Source organism: Grammomys surdaster, unplaced genomic scaffold, assembly GCF_004785775.1.
Source record: "Grammomys surdaster isolate TR1022 unplaced genomic scaffold, NIH_TR_1.0 262, whole genome shotgun sequence".
NCBI lineage: Eukaryota > Metazoa > Chordata > Mammalia > Rodentia > Muridae > Grammomys > Grammomys surdaster.
Window position 1 is genome coordinate 2143569 of NW_021604703.1, and position 12478 is coordinate 2156046.

Genomic DNA, 12478 nt, shown 5'->3' on the forward strand with positions numbered 1-12478 from the left:
GTCAGAGCTGGGGCTGGAATGAGCCACCAGAGTAGGTACAGCCTGCCCAAAGGCCTCCAGGAACAGCAGGTGCTATGGAAGCAAGAGCCCCACTCAGTATCTCCCAAACCCCGCCCCAGCCACTCCAGGCCAGGAAGTCCAAATATGCCTGGAGGCCCCTCAAAAGGAGAGGCTAGCCAGAGGCTGGGTCAGACTGCCCAGGCAGGGTGGGAGAGGCCCTTAAAGCAGCCTGCAGGTGGGCTGCCAGTTCTTAGAAGGGCTTATTAATGAAAACTCCCAAGCCTGACAACCTGGGGGAAGGCTCACTGGCCCCATGTATAGCTGATAAGGGCCAGGAGATTCCACAACTCAGGTAGTTCCCCCGCCCCCCTGGAGTTCTGTGGTCACCATTAATCATTTCCTCTAACTGTGTATATAAGAGCTCTTTTGCAGTGAGCCCAGTACTCAGAGAGAAAGGCTAAGGTCCTGAGGAGGATGTGGCTGCAGAATTTACTTTTCCTGGGCATTGTGGTCTACAGCTTCTCAGCACCCACCCGCTCACCCATCACTGTCACCCGGCCTTGGAAGCATGTAAATGCCATCAAAGAAGCCCTGAGCGTCCTGAATAACACGCCTGCCATGGTGGTGAGTGAGGGAGAGAGTTGGGCTGTTCCCAGGCCACCCATTGGCCCTTGTCTTGCCCTGCCTGTCAGCTTGGTAACACGACACTTCCCTTTTACAGAGTGAAGAGGTAGAGATCGTCTCTAATGAGTTCTCCGACAAGGTAAGCTGCTTCTCTTTGCTGTAGCTTCCTGGGTGGCCCTGCAGGGCTCCTACAAGGCTTCCCTGTCAGTGGCTGCCAGGGGGAGGGGGTAGAGTCTGGGTAGTCAAGGTCTCCATACCCATTCCTCTGTAGCAGTCACGTGCACTCTTTTTTATCATCCATAGCCATGCCCCTGCGGCAGTCATGTGCACTCTTTTATCAAGTGAGCAATAAGTTTGGGCAGAGCTAGCTTTCAAAGGTCAGAGATTTTCAGGGGTTGATGGGAGTGTGAGAGTCGCTTTATGAGTTGGCCTTGTTGTCTTAGAGTTCTCACTGTAGCCTGTGACCATGGAGAGAGGGTGTTGACTATATAGGGGGACAGAGGGACTTCTGGAACAGTGCTCGCCTACACAGAGGTTTGGGCTCTGGCCATCTCCTTCTCCTAGAATGGCAGCAAGTAGCCTTTGCTTACAAAATTGGGGGAGGGAGGTTGGAACTTGGAACCTGTTGAGGTACCAGGCTATAAACATGGCTGTGCTAGCTGAGGATGGCCTGGGCCAGGCAGGGAGAAGGACAGTGGTCAGGACAGTGTTATGACTAGCCCCAGCTTGTGCCACTTAGTGGGAAGAGAAGGGAGTGGAGAGCAGTTTGCTTGTATTCTATGGACACTTGGCCTTTGCTTATCAACAAATGGATGCTTCTCACAGGAGCTGACCTGTATGCAGACCCGTCTGAAGATGTACAAGCAGAGTCTACGGGGCAATTTCACCAAACTCCAGGGCACCTTGACCATGATAGCCAGCTACTATCAGACGTACTGCCCCCCAATCGAGGTGAGTACACAGCATCAGGGCCCAGGGTCTTAGTGTGGGAGGGTGGGGCCAGTAAGGAGAGACTTCTGGCTGTAGCTGTTCAGGGCCCTAGTAAGTGGTTTCTGTATCATTAGATGTGTCAAGAACAGGCCATAGCTCCTCTTCATCCCTGGATGCTAAGCTGAGGAACAGTAGAGAGCTCACTGCTCTCCCCGGGAGAGTCTACCTGCCCATGCCATACATACCATTGTCAGTCATGAGGTCAGAGGTGAGGCAAACCCAAGGAAGCTCAGGGCCTGCCCAATCCCAGAAGAGCCAAGAGCCAGCACCCGGGTGCCACTTCCTGGCAGGACTTCCCTGTAAGGATGCCTGGATTCCATGGATACAAGGAGGAGGCTCCTAGAGTAGACAGACACCCCAAACATTCCTATTTTCTTTCTTCATCGAAGACAGTGAGCCCTGTGTCCTTTTAGAGGTGAGGAGATGCCTCAGGCTGGCCGCTTTCCTTTCAGCAGGAACCAAAGAGGCAACCCAACTTAATCTGAAGACCTGAGAGGTCTTCTGTTAGGGTACAGTCCCTGGGTGCCATTGACAGAGCTGTGCATGCCTTAGGCAGCACACGGGCAGCTATGGTGTCATCTGATCCTTTCGAATGGGCCTCTGGCCTCTGAGTTCTCAGCAGCAACAGAGAGAATCCACAGCTACTTCCCTGAGTCACCCACTCACCTGGACTCAAGTGCTGTTTATTCTTTTCCACCCCCTCCAGGAAAATGACTGTGAAATACAAGTCACCACCTTTAAGGATTTCATAGACAATCTTAAAGACTTTCTGATTGATATCCCTTTGGAATGCTGAAAGCCTGTCCAAAAATGAGGAGGTCCAGGCCGGCTCTGGATCCAGCTTCTTGGACTGCTACTTTTGTGTCTGCATAATGAGCCAGGAACTCAGAATTTCTGCCTTAAAGGGACCAAGGGATGGAACCCAGCCACAGTGCGGGGCAGTATAGCCCTCTGAAAATGCTGACTCAGACCGGACAGCGGAAGACAAACAGGAGATATTTTCTACTGATAGGGACCAGCAATATTTATTTATATATTTATATTTTTTAAAAAGTATTTATTTATTTATTTATCTATTTATTTAATTTTGCAACTTTTTATTTATTGAGGATGTCTTACCAGAATAATAAATTATTAAAACTTTTGTTTGTACAGTTATCTGGTTTATTTTTAAGAGGGGAGAAATTTGGGCATAGGTGAAGTGGGGGGTGGAGGGCTATTGGAGTAGAGCATTGATGAGGGCCAATTCTGTCATGACCAAAGGGAGGTGAGACCAGGCCTGGGGCCAGCATCAGCCTGGGTGCAAGATATCACATGCCTTGGTGGAATTTATGGAGTGCTCAAGAGCTTCTGCCCCAGAGAAAGGACTCTAGGTTCACCAGGAAGTTGAAGTAACTGGTTCACAGACCTGACTCAGAGAAGGGGTGTCATCCTTTCTAGGAACTGAGGGAACTAAGGGGTTGGTGGTTAGTGTCTAAACAAGTGAATCCTAGCATTCAGCAAAACTACTGTCCCCTTTTGAGATCATAGACCCTGTATCACTATTTGGCCTTCACACTTGGGGCCTTAACAACCCTTAAAGTAAATCAGCAAATAGACTAACTATTTGGAGAAAAAGAAACTAAACCACAGGGATCAGAACTCAGCATATTTACCCAACTTTCCCCCAAGTGGGTGATCATAATCTTTAGCAGTCAGAATGTCAGTATGGTGTATGCTGGGGCTTAGCTCTGAGGTGGTACTTTTCTTAACTGGTTTTTATTTTTCCATTAAATTTTGACTCTCATGGGTATTTTCCTCTAAAATCCACGGCCTTGGGGCTGAGAAACGTAGTTATCCTCTGTCTTTGTTAGATGACCAGGCAGAAGGTCTCCCCCATTTATTACTCTGAGTCCTTCCTGAGGACCATCAGGAAGTGTGAACGTGTTCCCAACGCTGGGGGTTGGGCAATGGGACCAGCCTTCTTGCAAGTGGCCTGAGGAAGCTGGCTGTCTGCAGTTTAAGGCCGACACAGGTGCTAGGATGCAGTGATTGCCCACTGTTCCCTGTGTTCCAACCTACACACATGATGGCTCCGGCCCACACAGACACTTGCCTCAGGCAAAAAACCATAACACCATCTGCAAATAAAAATTCTTAGAGCAAGCTGAATTTTAGCAAAGGGAAGAATCCATGGGGTGTGGCATGATATTAAAATGCATAAAAAGCACATCTTACCCAGTGATAAGGTCCCCTCTGTCGATAACTGATAAGCAGCACTGGTACTTCCTTAGACTCTTTTGTGTGTGTGTGTGTGTGTGTGTGTGTGTGTGTGTGTGTGTGTGTGTTTGTGTGTATGTGTGTGTGTGTATGTGTGTATCTTCCACTGAAATGCTGTCAAGCAAGCCAAGTTCAGATTTACTGTGAGTCACCTCTAAGACTGTGTTCCTGGCTTTTGTGCTCTGGGGGTCAGAAAGCCATTGTTCCCCAATGAAGGTAGCCACCATGATTCCCCAGAAAAATCACATGGCTCTCCGTGCTGAGACTCAGCAAGAACTGTCTGCTGACAAGAAGATATACTATATAAGTCTAACTTTCCATTAATGTCCACACATGCCTGTGGCCCTTCGTGACTGGTTTCTCTTGTTTGCAGAGGTACTCCAGTAGACTCTAGAACACCGGTGAGGTAAGAAGAGTTTAGCTTCTGTGGCCTTTCTGGCCATAGCTGAAAGAGGAGGAGGGGATCGCCTCAGTCAGCAAACAGTGGAGATATCAATGAGAAATGCCGAGGATTTGAGAACTGAACCCCTGGCCCAGTCAGTAGATGAACCAGTGGTCAGGTGCCCGCCTTTGCCAGGCTCTCTGGCCACTACTCCAACATGGCCCCCATAGCAAGAGGAGATGAAAGCGTATCTATTGGACCCACTGCATAGCCTGCAGGGTCCACAATGGCTGAAGGAAATGGGATCAGAGGCGTCTCAGAAATTTTTTATGGTGAACATGGGGAAGGGGTGGGAGTCTGGCACTGTGCTGGGAGACAAGGCTGTGGGTGGGCCATAGTGCGGAGTACCTGAGGCCACACATCTGTAACTGATCTATCACTGCTTCAATAAAGCCTGAGTGTGAAAATACTGGATAGAGCCTGTCTGGGGCCTCATGGAAGGGGGGGGGAGGGAAGAGCTCCATCATGAGGTACTTCACCTGTAGTCTTCCACACAAGAAATTCTCTTTTACTGCCTCCTGTTCCCTTATCTGATCCAAATACAATCTTTTCCCAGAGCTCCCTTCCCAGTCCACCAATATCTACCCACCTCCAAGACCCGAGTGCTGAAACACCAGGCTAAAATCACTTCCTCTCCTATTCTCTACTACAGCTCCTGGGCAGCTCGACAGAACCATTCCAGCCTGTCCCCTGGCCCAGAGTGGGGATAAGGGAACTCTTAAGCTACCTACTGAAGAGTAAGCATAGTGTGGGGCTTGGGCAGGAAGGATGTTCACTAAGCCCAGGGATCCTTCCACTCCCAGCTCTAGCAGCACCAGAAGAGGGTCATCTAACCACTGAGCCAGGCCCCTCATCCTGCCTGTGTAACTCCTTACAACACTTCCTGGGTGTCTGGCATGACAACACATCTCTGACTCCCATCCTCCAATACCCATAGCCAGTTTTGCTTAGGTCCTGAAGGGCTGACATCCACAAGTTCTGACCTCCACCCTCAAGACTAACCCCACCCTAATCATTTGAACAATCCATTGAGGATGCCTGGGTTAGCCTACAATTCAAACAGCTTCCCGTAACTCAAAGCTCTGAGGCCAGGGCCTCAACAAGCCAGGATGGATAAGGCTCTACTTACCCTGAAGTGTAATTAGTTATGATACAATATCTGCTTACCGACAGGCTGTGCCCAGCTATGTAGGCCATATACACACACCTGCCATCCTTGCCAAAGGACTCTGGGCCATAATTTCTCATCTTGTTCAGATACCATAGAGGTCAGAGGTCAGAAATGTGCTCATGCAAGTTTGCCTCTGTGTCTCAGAACGTGGGGGAACAATCCTGTGGCTCTAGGCCAGGCATCAGTGGCTACTGCAGGGTCAGGGGTCCCTTGGTCTGGTTCCTGAAGGTTGTGAGCTCTTGAGTGCACAGTCCTCCACGTTCCTTAGTAACTGGCAGTCGAGTCTGGGTAGGGCTGCAGAGACATCTTTCCAGGAGGACCCACTCCTTCCCTTCATTCGCTTCCTATCAGCTGGTGTGTGGGCTCCCTGATCTTGAACTCCTGATGAAGCAAGGCATCTGTAGTGGACTGGAAGGAAGACTTACATGTAGGTTCTTATCACTTTCACTGCTTGCTATGTGACCTTGGATGAATCCCTTAGTCACTTAGTCACAGAGCCCACAAAGGTAGAATGAACTTCAACACTGGAGGCCACACCTCAACCTGAGGATAAGGGCTTCAGTCAAGTTGAATAGCTGCAGAGTGTCTGGCTTGCTCAGGAGACAGGTCAGAGAGGCTAACAGCACTGCAGGGGGACAGTGGAGCTGGGAAAGGCCCAAGCACAAAGGGGATGAACTATTCCTTAAAGTCACCAAACAGTCACCCAAGAAGAGACAGGCCTGACAGTGAGGGTGTCTTAAATTTTCCACGCACCACGGTTTTCCCTTCAGATGGGCTCAGCTCTAGCCATGGTCTTGGGGTGTATGCTGGGGTTACATGTGTACAGGTACTGTTTCTGAGAGCAGCAGGCCTGAGTCCACAGCATTTGGGTTTAAGAAGATGTAGCTTTAGAGAAAATCTGGGATTCTGGGGTGATACTCAGTCCACAAAACATGGCCTTGACCTGACATCGTCTGGGTCAAACCCTGAGCACTTCCTTCCTCTAATAGGCCTGGGCCAAGATGAAACTGTAGCTTCTATAGGTGACACTTAAGAGTAGACCTGGACCTGAAGAGGCAAATTTGGTTTCTCTGAGTCCACCTTGACCCCAGGAGGAACAGCAGAGCTGGCTGGCTAAGAGATAGACTCATCCACTTATCATGACTTTCTAGAATAAAGGAATAGTCCACTCATCCCGGAGGCCTCATGTATCCTCCTCACAGTTATTAACAGGACTCTAAGAAATGCATGAAAGGACACAGAAGCCTTTCTCACGTTGGGCCTTGAGAACTGAACCAGCCCATACACAGCCCCACGCAGTCTTTGAATATCTATCATATGGTCACATGATATGGTCCCAGGGAGGCTATACAGGGAGGAAGATTTACCCACAAGAAGGGGCAATCTGTCAGTCTATGGTACAGAATGACAGACACTATAATGGCTATAATCACTATAATCTTGGTTGTCAACACATCTGGGAAAGTAGGACCTCAACTTCTCTCAATTTGCCTGTGGGCATATCTATGGAGTATTTTCTTCACTGCCAGTTGATGTAGGAGGCTCCACTGCAGATATACAATGCCAACCCTTAGATAGGTTAGCCTGGGCTATATAAAATGTTAACTAAACAAGCCAAAAAACTATGCTCTTCTGTAATCTCTGCTTCAGTTCTTGCCTTGGCTTCCTTCAGTGATGGACTGTGTAACCTGTAAGCTGAATATACTCCTTCCTCTGCCAGGTTGGTTTTGGTCATGGTGTTTATCACAGCAACAGAAATACAAAGTAGAACAGACACCAAGCTAACATGGCAGCTAGGAGAGGCTGCTATGCAGGGCCCACAATGGTACCCATGCTGAAGTGACCCCACATAGGCCAAGAGATGGAACTGGGACAACATGTGAGGAGGGGTGGGAGGAGACCTTTCTCTATGGGGAGAGAAGCTATGTCTAAGGTCAACAGACATCACAGGCTCATAGTAAATTTGCATCTTCAATGTCCCCGCATAGCATCGGAAGAATCCCCAAATGGATAGTTCAGCTAAGATGCCAAGGATGGATAATGGATAATGGATAATGTAGCAGGTCCTATCAAAGGGCTAGGGCAGTGGACACGATGCCTGTATACAGAAAGGGATGTTGTTAATAGGCTCTTCATTTGTAGGTAGCCCCATTCTTGTAGTGCTCCTGGAGTTGGCAAGGTGTCATTTGGTATCCTTACCATGCCCCCGCCCCCATGCACACACATAGAATCTTAGGTGCTGAAGGCCAAAAAAGTGTAGGACTGGCCCTGGAAACCACATGTGCTGTGTTCCTGAGCCCTTCTTATGGTTCCTGACTGCCTTCATGCATAGATGTTTGGTGGCTTGAGTCTGTATGATGCAAGTAGAGGATAGGGAATGGGGGATGGCTTAGTGGGAAGAGAGCTTGCTGTACAAGCCTGAGGACCCGAGTTCAGATCCCCAGGACTCATGTAATAGGCTGGGTGTGGCAGTGGGAACTTTAGACTCAATACCGAGAGGCAGAGGAGAATTTTAGGGACTCTTGATACTCTAACTGATCAGATAGCTTCAGGTTCAATGAATTATACTGTCTCAAAAAATAAGGTGTAGAGAGACAGAGGAAGACATCTGATAACAACTTCTGGCCCTTACTTGAGAATGCACACACACACACACACACACACACACACACACACACACTGGAGGCAAAGGCATAGGGACCAAGCACAGGCTGTATCTACCCGCTGCTGGTTTTCGGTGAGGCACATGTCAATCATTATGGATCCAGTAGCTTCTGACCTGGAACCTTCCATGCTGTTATAGCTAAGAAATGCTGAGTTAATTTTGCTCTCTAGCCTCATATTTCTTATACGGGCAGTGGGGTACAAGCAGGAAAGGAGGGGCCCCAGCCCCGGCCACTCGATCCTGCCATAAGAGGTTCAGGCACTGTAGTGGCTGAGGAAGCCTATGTGCAAGCACAGGAAGGCCCCACACTCATGGCACGCAGGTCTGCTGAGGAGCAGAGTGGGCAGCCCCTAGAACAGGGAATTGGCCCAGGGGAGTCCTTGGGCCTACATTCTCTGGAAGCTCCCCACCTTCACACCTCAGAGAGGTGGGGACTTCCTCAGAATAACATGGGAGGTGAGCCAGACAGAGTTATTAGCCTTCGAGGGCCCTGAGAAGGACTGCGCTCGCTGGGTGCAGCTCACAAACAGCTGACCAATTTCCCTGCTGTGAAGAGATCCTGAGAGCCGAGCTACCCGGAAAGCTGCAGCTTCAGGGTTATTTTTCACTGTGGTTTGAGATATGAAGAGTGAGACAGGTTTCATGTTGCTGCCACTGATGTTATCTGCCACCAAGCAGACCTGCTCTGTCAACCTGCAATAATCAGCTGTGACCCTTTCCCTTTTCCTTTGCTAAGGGATGATGAGTAGTCCAGGGCCTGCTCTCAATGGCACCTAGGCCTCATTCCGGGGAAAGCCAGCCTGCTACATACTGCTTTACATTTTTAGTACTGTTGCACAATATGTAAAATATACACAGGTTAGACTTTTCACAAATATCCATATACATAGAACCAACATCCAGAGAGTAGAACATTTCCCAATAGGCACAAAGACTATCCTCAACCCACCATGAAATAGTTTGGACTATTCTTGAGTTTCATTTCAGCAGAAGGCTGAGTTCATACTGTCTTTTGCAACTGAGCTCTTTCTAATTGCCATATTGTGTTATATTCCACAACTATCCCACAATGTACTTAATTTTAATATTTTTACACTTATTTATTTAGTGTAGGAGAAGTATGTGTGTGCCACTGTGCTCAGAGACAATGTGTGGGTCTTAGGTATCGAACTCAGGTCTTCAGCCTTGGTGGCAAGCACCTTTTACCTGTTGAGCTGTCTCATCAGGCTGACTACCTCACAGTTGATGTCTCTATTTTACTACTGATGAACAGTTAGTCTGTTTCCACCTAGGGCTAATAATAAAGTCTCCTTTATTATTAGCATTCTGTATGTGCATTTTGGTCCTTGGTGTTTTCATTTCTTTTGAAAATGCTGACTTTGGTGTAGAACTTCTGGTCACAGGATATGCATATTGTTGGTTTAATGGGGGAGGCACTAAACATATTTCCAAGGGAGATCTTTACAAATAAGATTTCTGGCTAGACACAGCTTACCCTCCTCCAGTACTGGGTATCCTCTCCTTTTTACAGGGAGCTTCCCAAGCATCTTTACCATCTCTGGGGATGTCCCCTCCACTGTCCACCATCATGCAGTGGTCAACATTCTGACAATCCCAACTGCTAGGAAACAAAACACAATCTGACTGAGTCTCCTGACTCCTGCTCCTGGGGCCACAGACCTGACCTGGGAAGCAAGACTTACCAGTGGAAATGTGGTGTGCACACTGTCTACAGGCAAATTAGGTGGTTTATGGTTTGCTAGTGCCTGCCTCCATCTCATGGCTTAGAATTTGCTACCTTTGTTCCTGGTGTCTCCTTTTGGGAACTCAAATAAGTTCATACAGAATCCCTGGACATATGAGTGATTGCCCAAGGCTTTGTGTGGCCTTTTATCATGAAACTCAGGCCTCAGAGCCTTTGGAAGACTCCAGGAAACACAGACTGCTTCTATCCAATCTAGAGATATCAGGCCAAGGGACAGAACCCCTGGACACAGGGCAGTGCTCTTCTTGAAAGCCTAGTGGTCACAGTCTCCTGTCAGTGCCCTGCTGTGGCCTGTCACATGTTCACTTCCACAGCCTCTTTTCCCTCTGCCTGCTCGTCTCTGTCCTTATGGCTTTTCTCTGACCCATCTCATACATGCAGACATCCGACATTCCATAGACTCATCTCTTCCTCTGCTCTCTGCAGCTGCCACCATCAATTCACCCTGAGAGTATTTACAGAGTGCCTATTGGCTGTCAGGGACTGTGGCAGGCACTGTGGGACTCTCAATGGTGGAGGTGGTCACATCTTATGAAACTGTCACTCTGACACAAGACATTGCTCTCCTCTCTGTCCCCACACTTCTCCTCACACCAGCCCTGAGCCCCAGGAACAGAAGCTACACTCAGTTCTTCCATCTGCCTGGAATGCACCAAGTAGCTGACATCTAGCTTCCAACAAGACAGAGTAAGATCCAGAGAGGTGGGAGATGTCCCACTTGGTACCTATTCCTCAACATCCACTCTGGGGCTTGTTCCTGGTCCCAGAGGTGCACTGTTACCTGTTCTTCTAAGGATAGGGGGTTTCCACTCTATACCCTCAGATCTCACCTTCTAGGTCCCAGATATGGCTATTTTCCAGTGATGAAGTAAAGCCTTTTGCTTCCTGGATTTGAAGAAACACTCATGGATCTTAGGGAGATACTGCAGGAAAGGTTACATAAAGCTTCCAAAGTTTAGAAAATAGTCTTTCTGGGTTGGCAAGATGGCTCAGCAGGCAAAGGTGCTTGCCACCAAGAATGATGGCTTGAAATCAGTTCCCCAGGAGCCATGTGGTATAAGAAGACAAAGATGTCCTTTGACCTCCACACTCACACTTCAGCACGAGTAGAACACATGCATATACACGCACATGCCCAGAGAAAAAGACAGAGACAGAGACAGAGAGAAAATGCACTTTAAATGTTTTCTTTGAAAAGAAATAAAATAGTCCTTGGGGTAAAGCTTCCCAGGAGCCCTAAAAAGGTACCCAAAACACAGGCAGGATGCTGGTATTCACGTGAAAGGTAAGCCAAAAGGATGCTCTGGACTGGAGCCCACAGAAGCTAGCTCTTTTTCCCACTTGGTGGATTTGGGAACCACCTCAAAGGAAGCAGCAGGATGGAGAGAAACCCAGGTCTTTGGCAATCTCTCTTACTTCCTCCAGCCCAGAAGCTGGGGCAGCCCCAAGCTCTCAGGCTAAAGATCTTGGCACTTGCCCAGCCTTTTCCTCTAGCCAGGGTGAGGTCATGTGCAGGGAGGGGTGATCAGAGAGATGGTGATTGCTACTGGGGCCATAGCTCCAAGTCAGAAATGACATAACAACGGCATAACTCATAGTCCCCTTTCTCCCCACACCCTGAGAAACCCTGGCTTCCAATTCAGGTCCCTTCCCCCAATGGGTTCTGTCTGGGCTGGTTCTGATGGTCTTTTCAAGCCCTAACTGAAGTAGAAGGTTCTGCACTCCATCAAGCCTTGGGACAGGCTATGGGTCTGATAGATAGTAGCATTCCTATCATGGATTCAACACCCCCTTGAAGTGCATCCCAACCAGTGCAGAAATCAGAGGGGACTATACACTTTCGGTTGTGCCTGTGCCATGGCTACTCCAAAGGCTCCTATACCTGTGGGCATCATGGACAGACAGACATGGAGCTCTGGGAGCAAACTGAAGGGCTACTATCTAGGTCTCCAGGCTAAGATGAGTCCCCATGGTGGGAAGGAGCATCTTTCTTTAGAGCCCAGCAGGTTGAGGGTCCACCAGTCACAGGGAAGCAGACAATTGCTATCAGAGGTCCATGACAGTGAATGAGAAACAGATAAAGCTTAGGGCTCCTGGCAGGAACAGCTAGGTGAACAGAGACAGACACAGTAGAAAGCCAAGCTGGAAGGGTCAGATGGAGAGGTCAGCTGGGAACTTGGGCAGTAACTTATCAAACAATAGAAACATGGCTGACGAGATGGCATCTGGCATGAAAGACACAGCAGAGAGGGAGACTCTACTGTGGAGAGGGGAGGCTCCACAGGCAGCTGGAGTCACAGCTCCATAAGAAATGACATGGCATCAGGATAGCTCATAGTTCCTCTTCTTCTCCACACCCAGTGGAATAACCTCTGGGTCTTTTCTCTCACTGGGATAGTTTGGGGCCAGACACCATTAATACATAACAGTTCTGTCTCTGAACACAGAAGGTTTAAAGATTCCCCTTTGGACACAATGATCAGATACACTGGGAAACTCTTGGGGCCCCTCTATCCAGGTTTGTAATGATCTCCCACAAGTACGCATACATGCATGTGTGCA

At 48.7% G+C, this 12478-nt stretch overlaps 1 protein-coding gene across 1 annotated transcript; it reads left to right on the forward strand.

Moving 5' to 3' along the window:
• The first annotated feature begins 474 nt into the window (after positions 1–474).
• Positions 475–2622, forward strand: Csf2 (colony stimulating factor 2). The gene is made up of 4 exons (XM_028775819.1): positions 475–624; positions 722–763; positions 1450–1575; positions 2321–2622. Exons 1-4 carry the CDS (start codon positions 475–477, stop codon positions 2408–2410), a joined length of 408 nt encoding a protein of 135 aa, XP_028631652.1. The 3' UTR covers positions 2411–2622.
• Positions 2623–12478: the final 9856 nt, after the last annotated feature.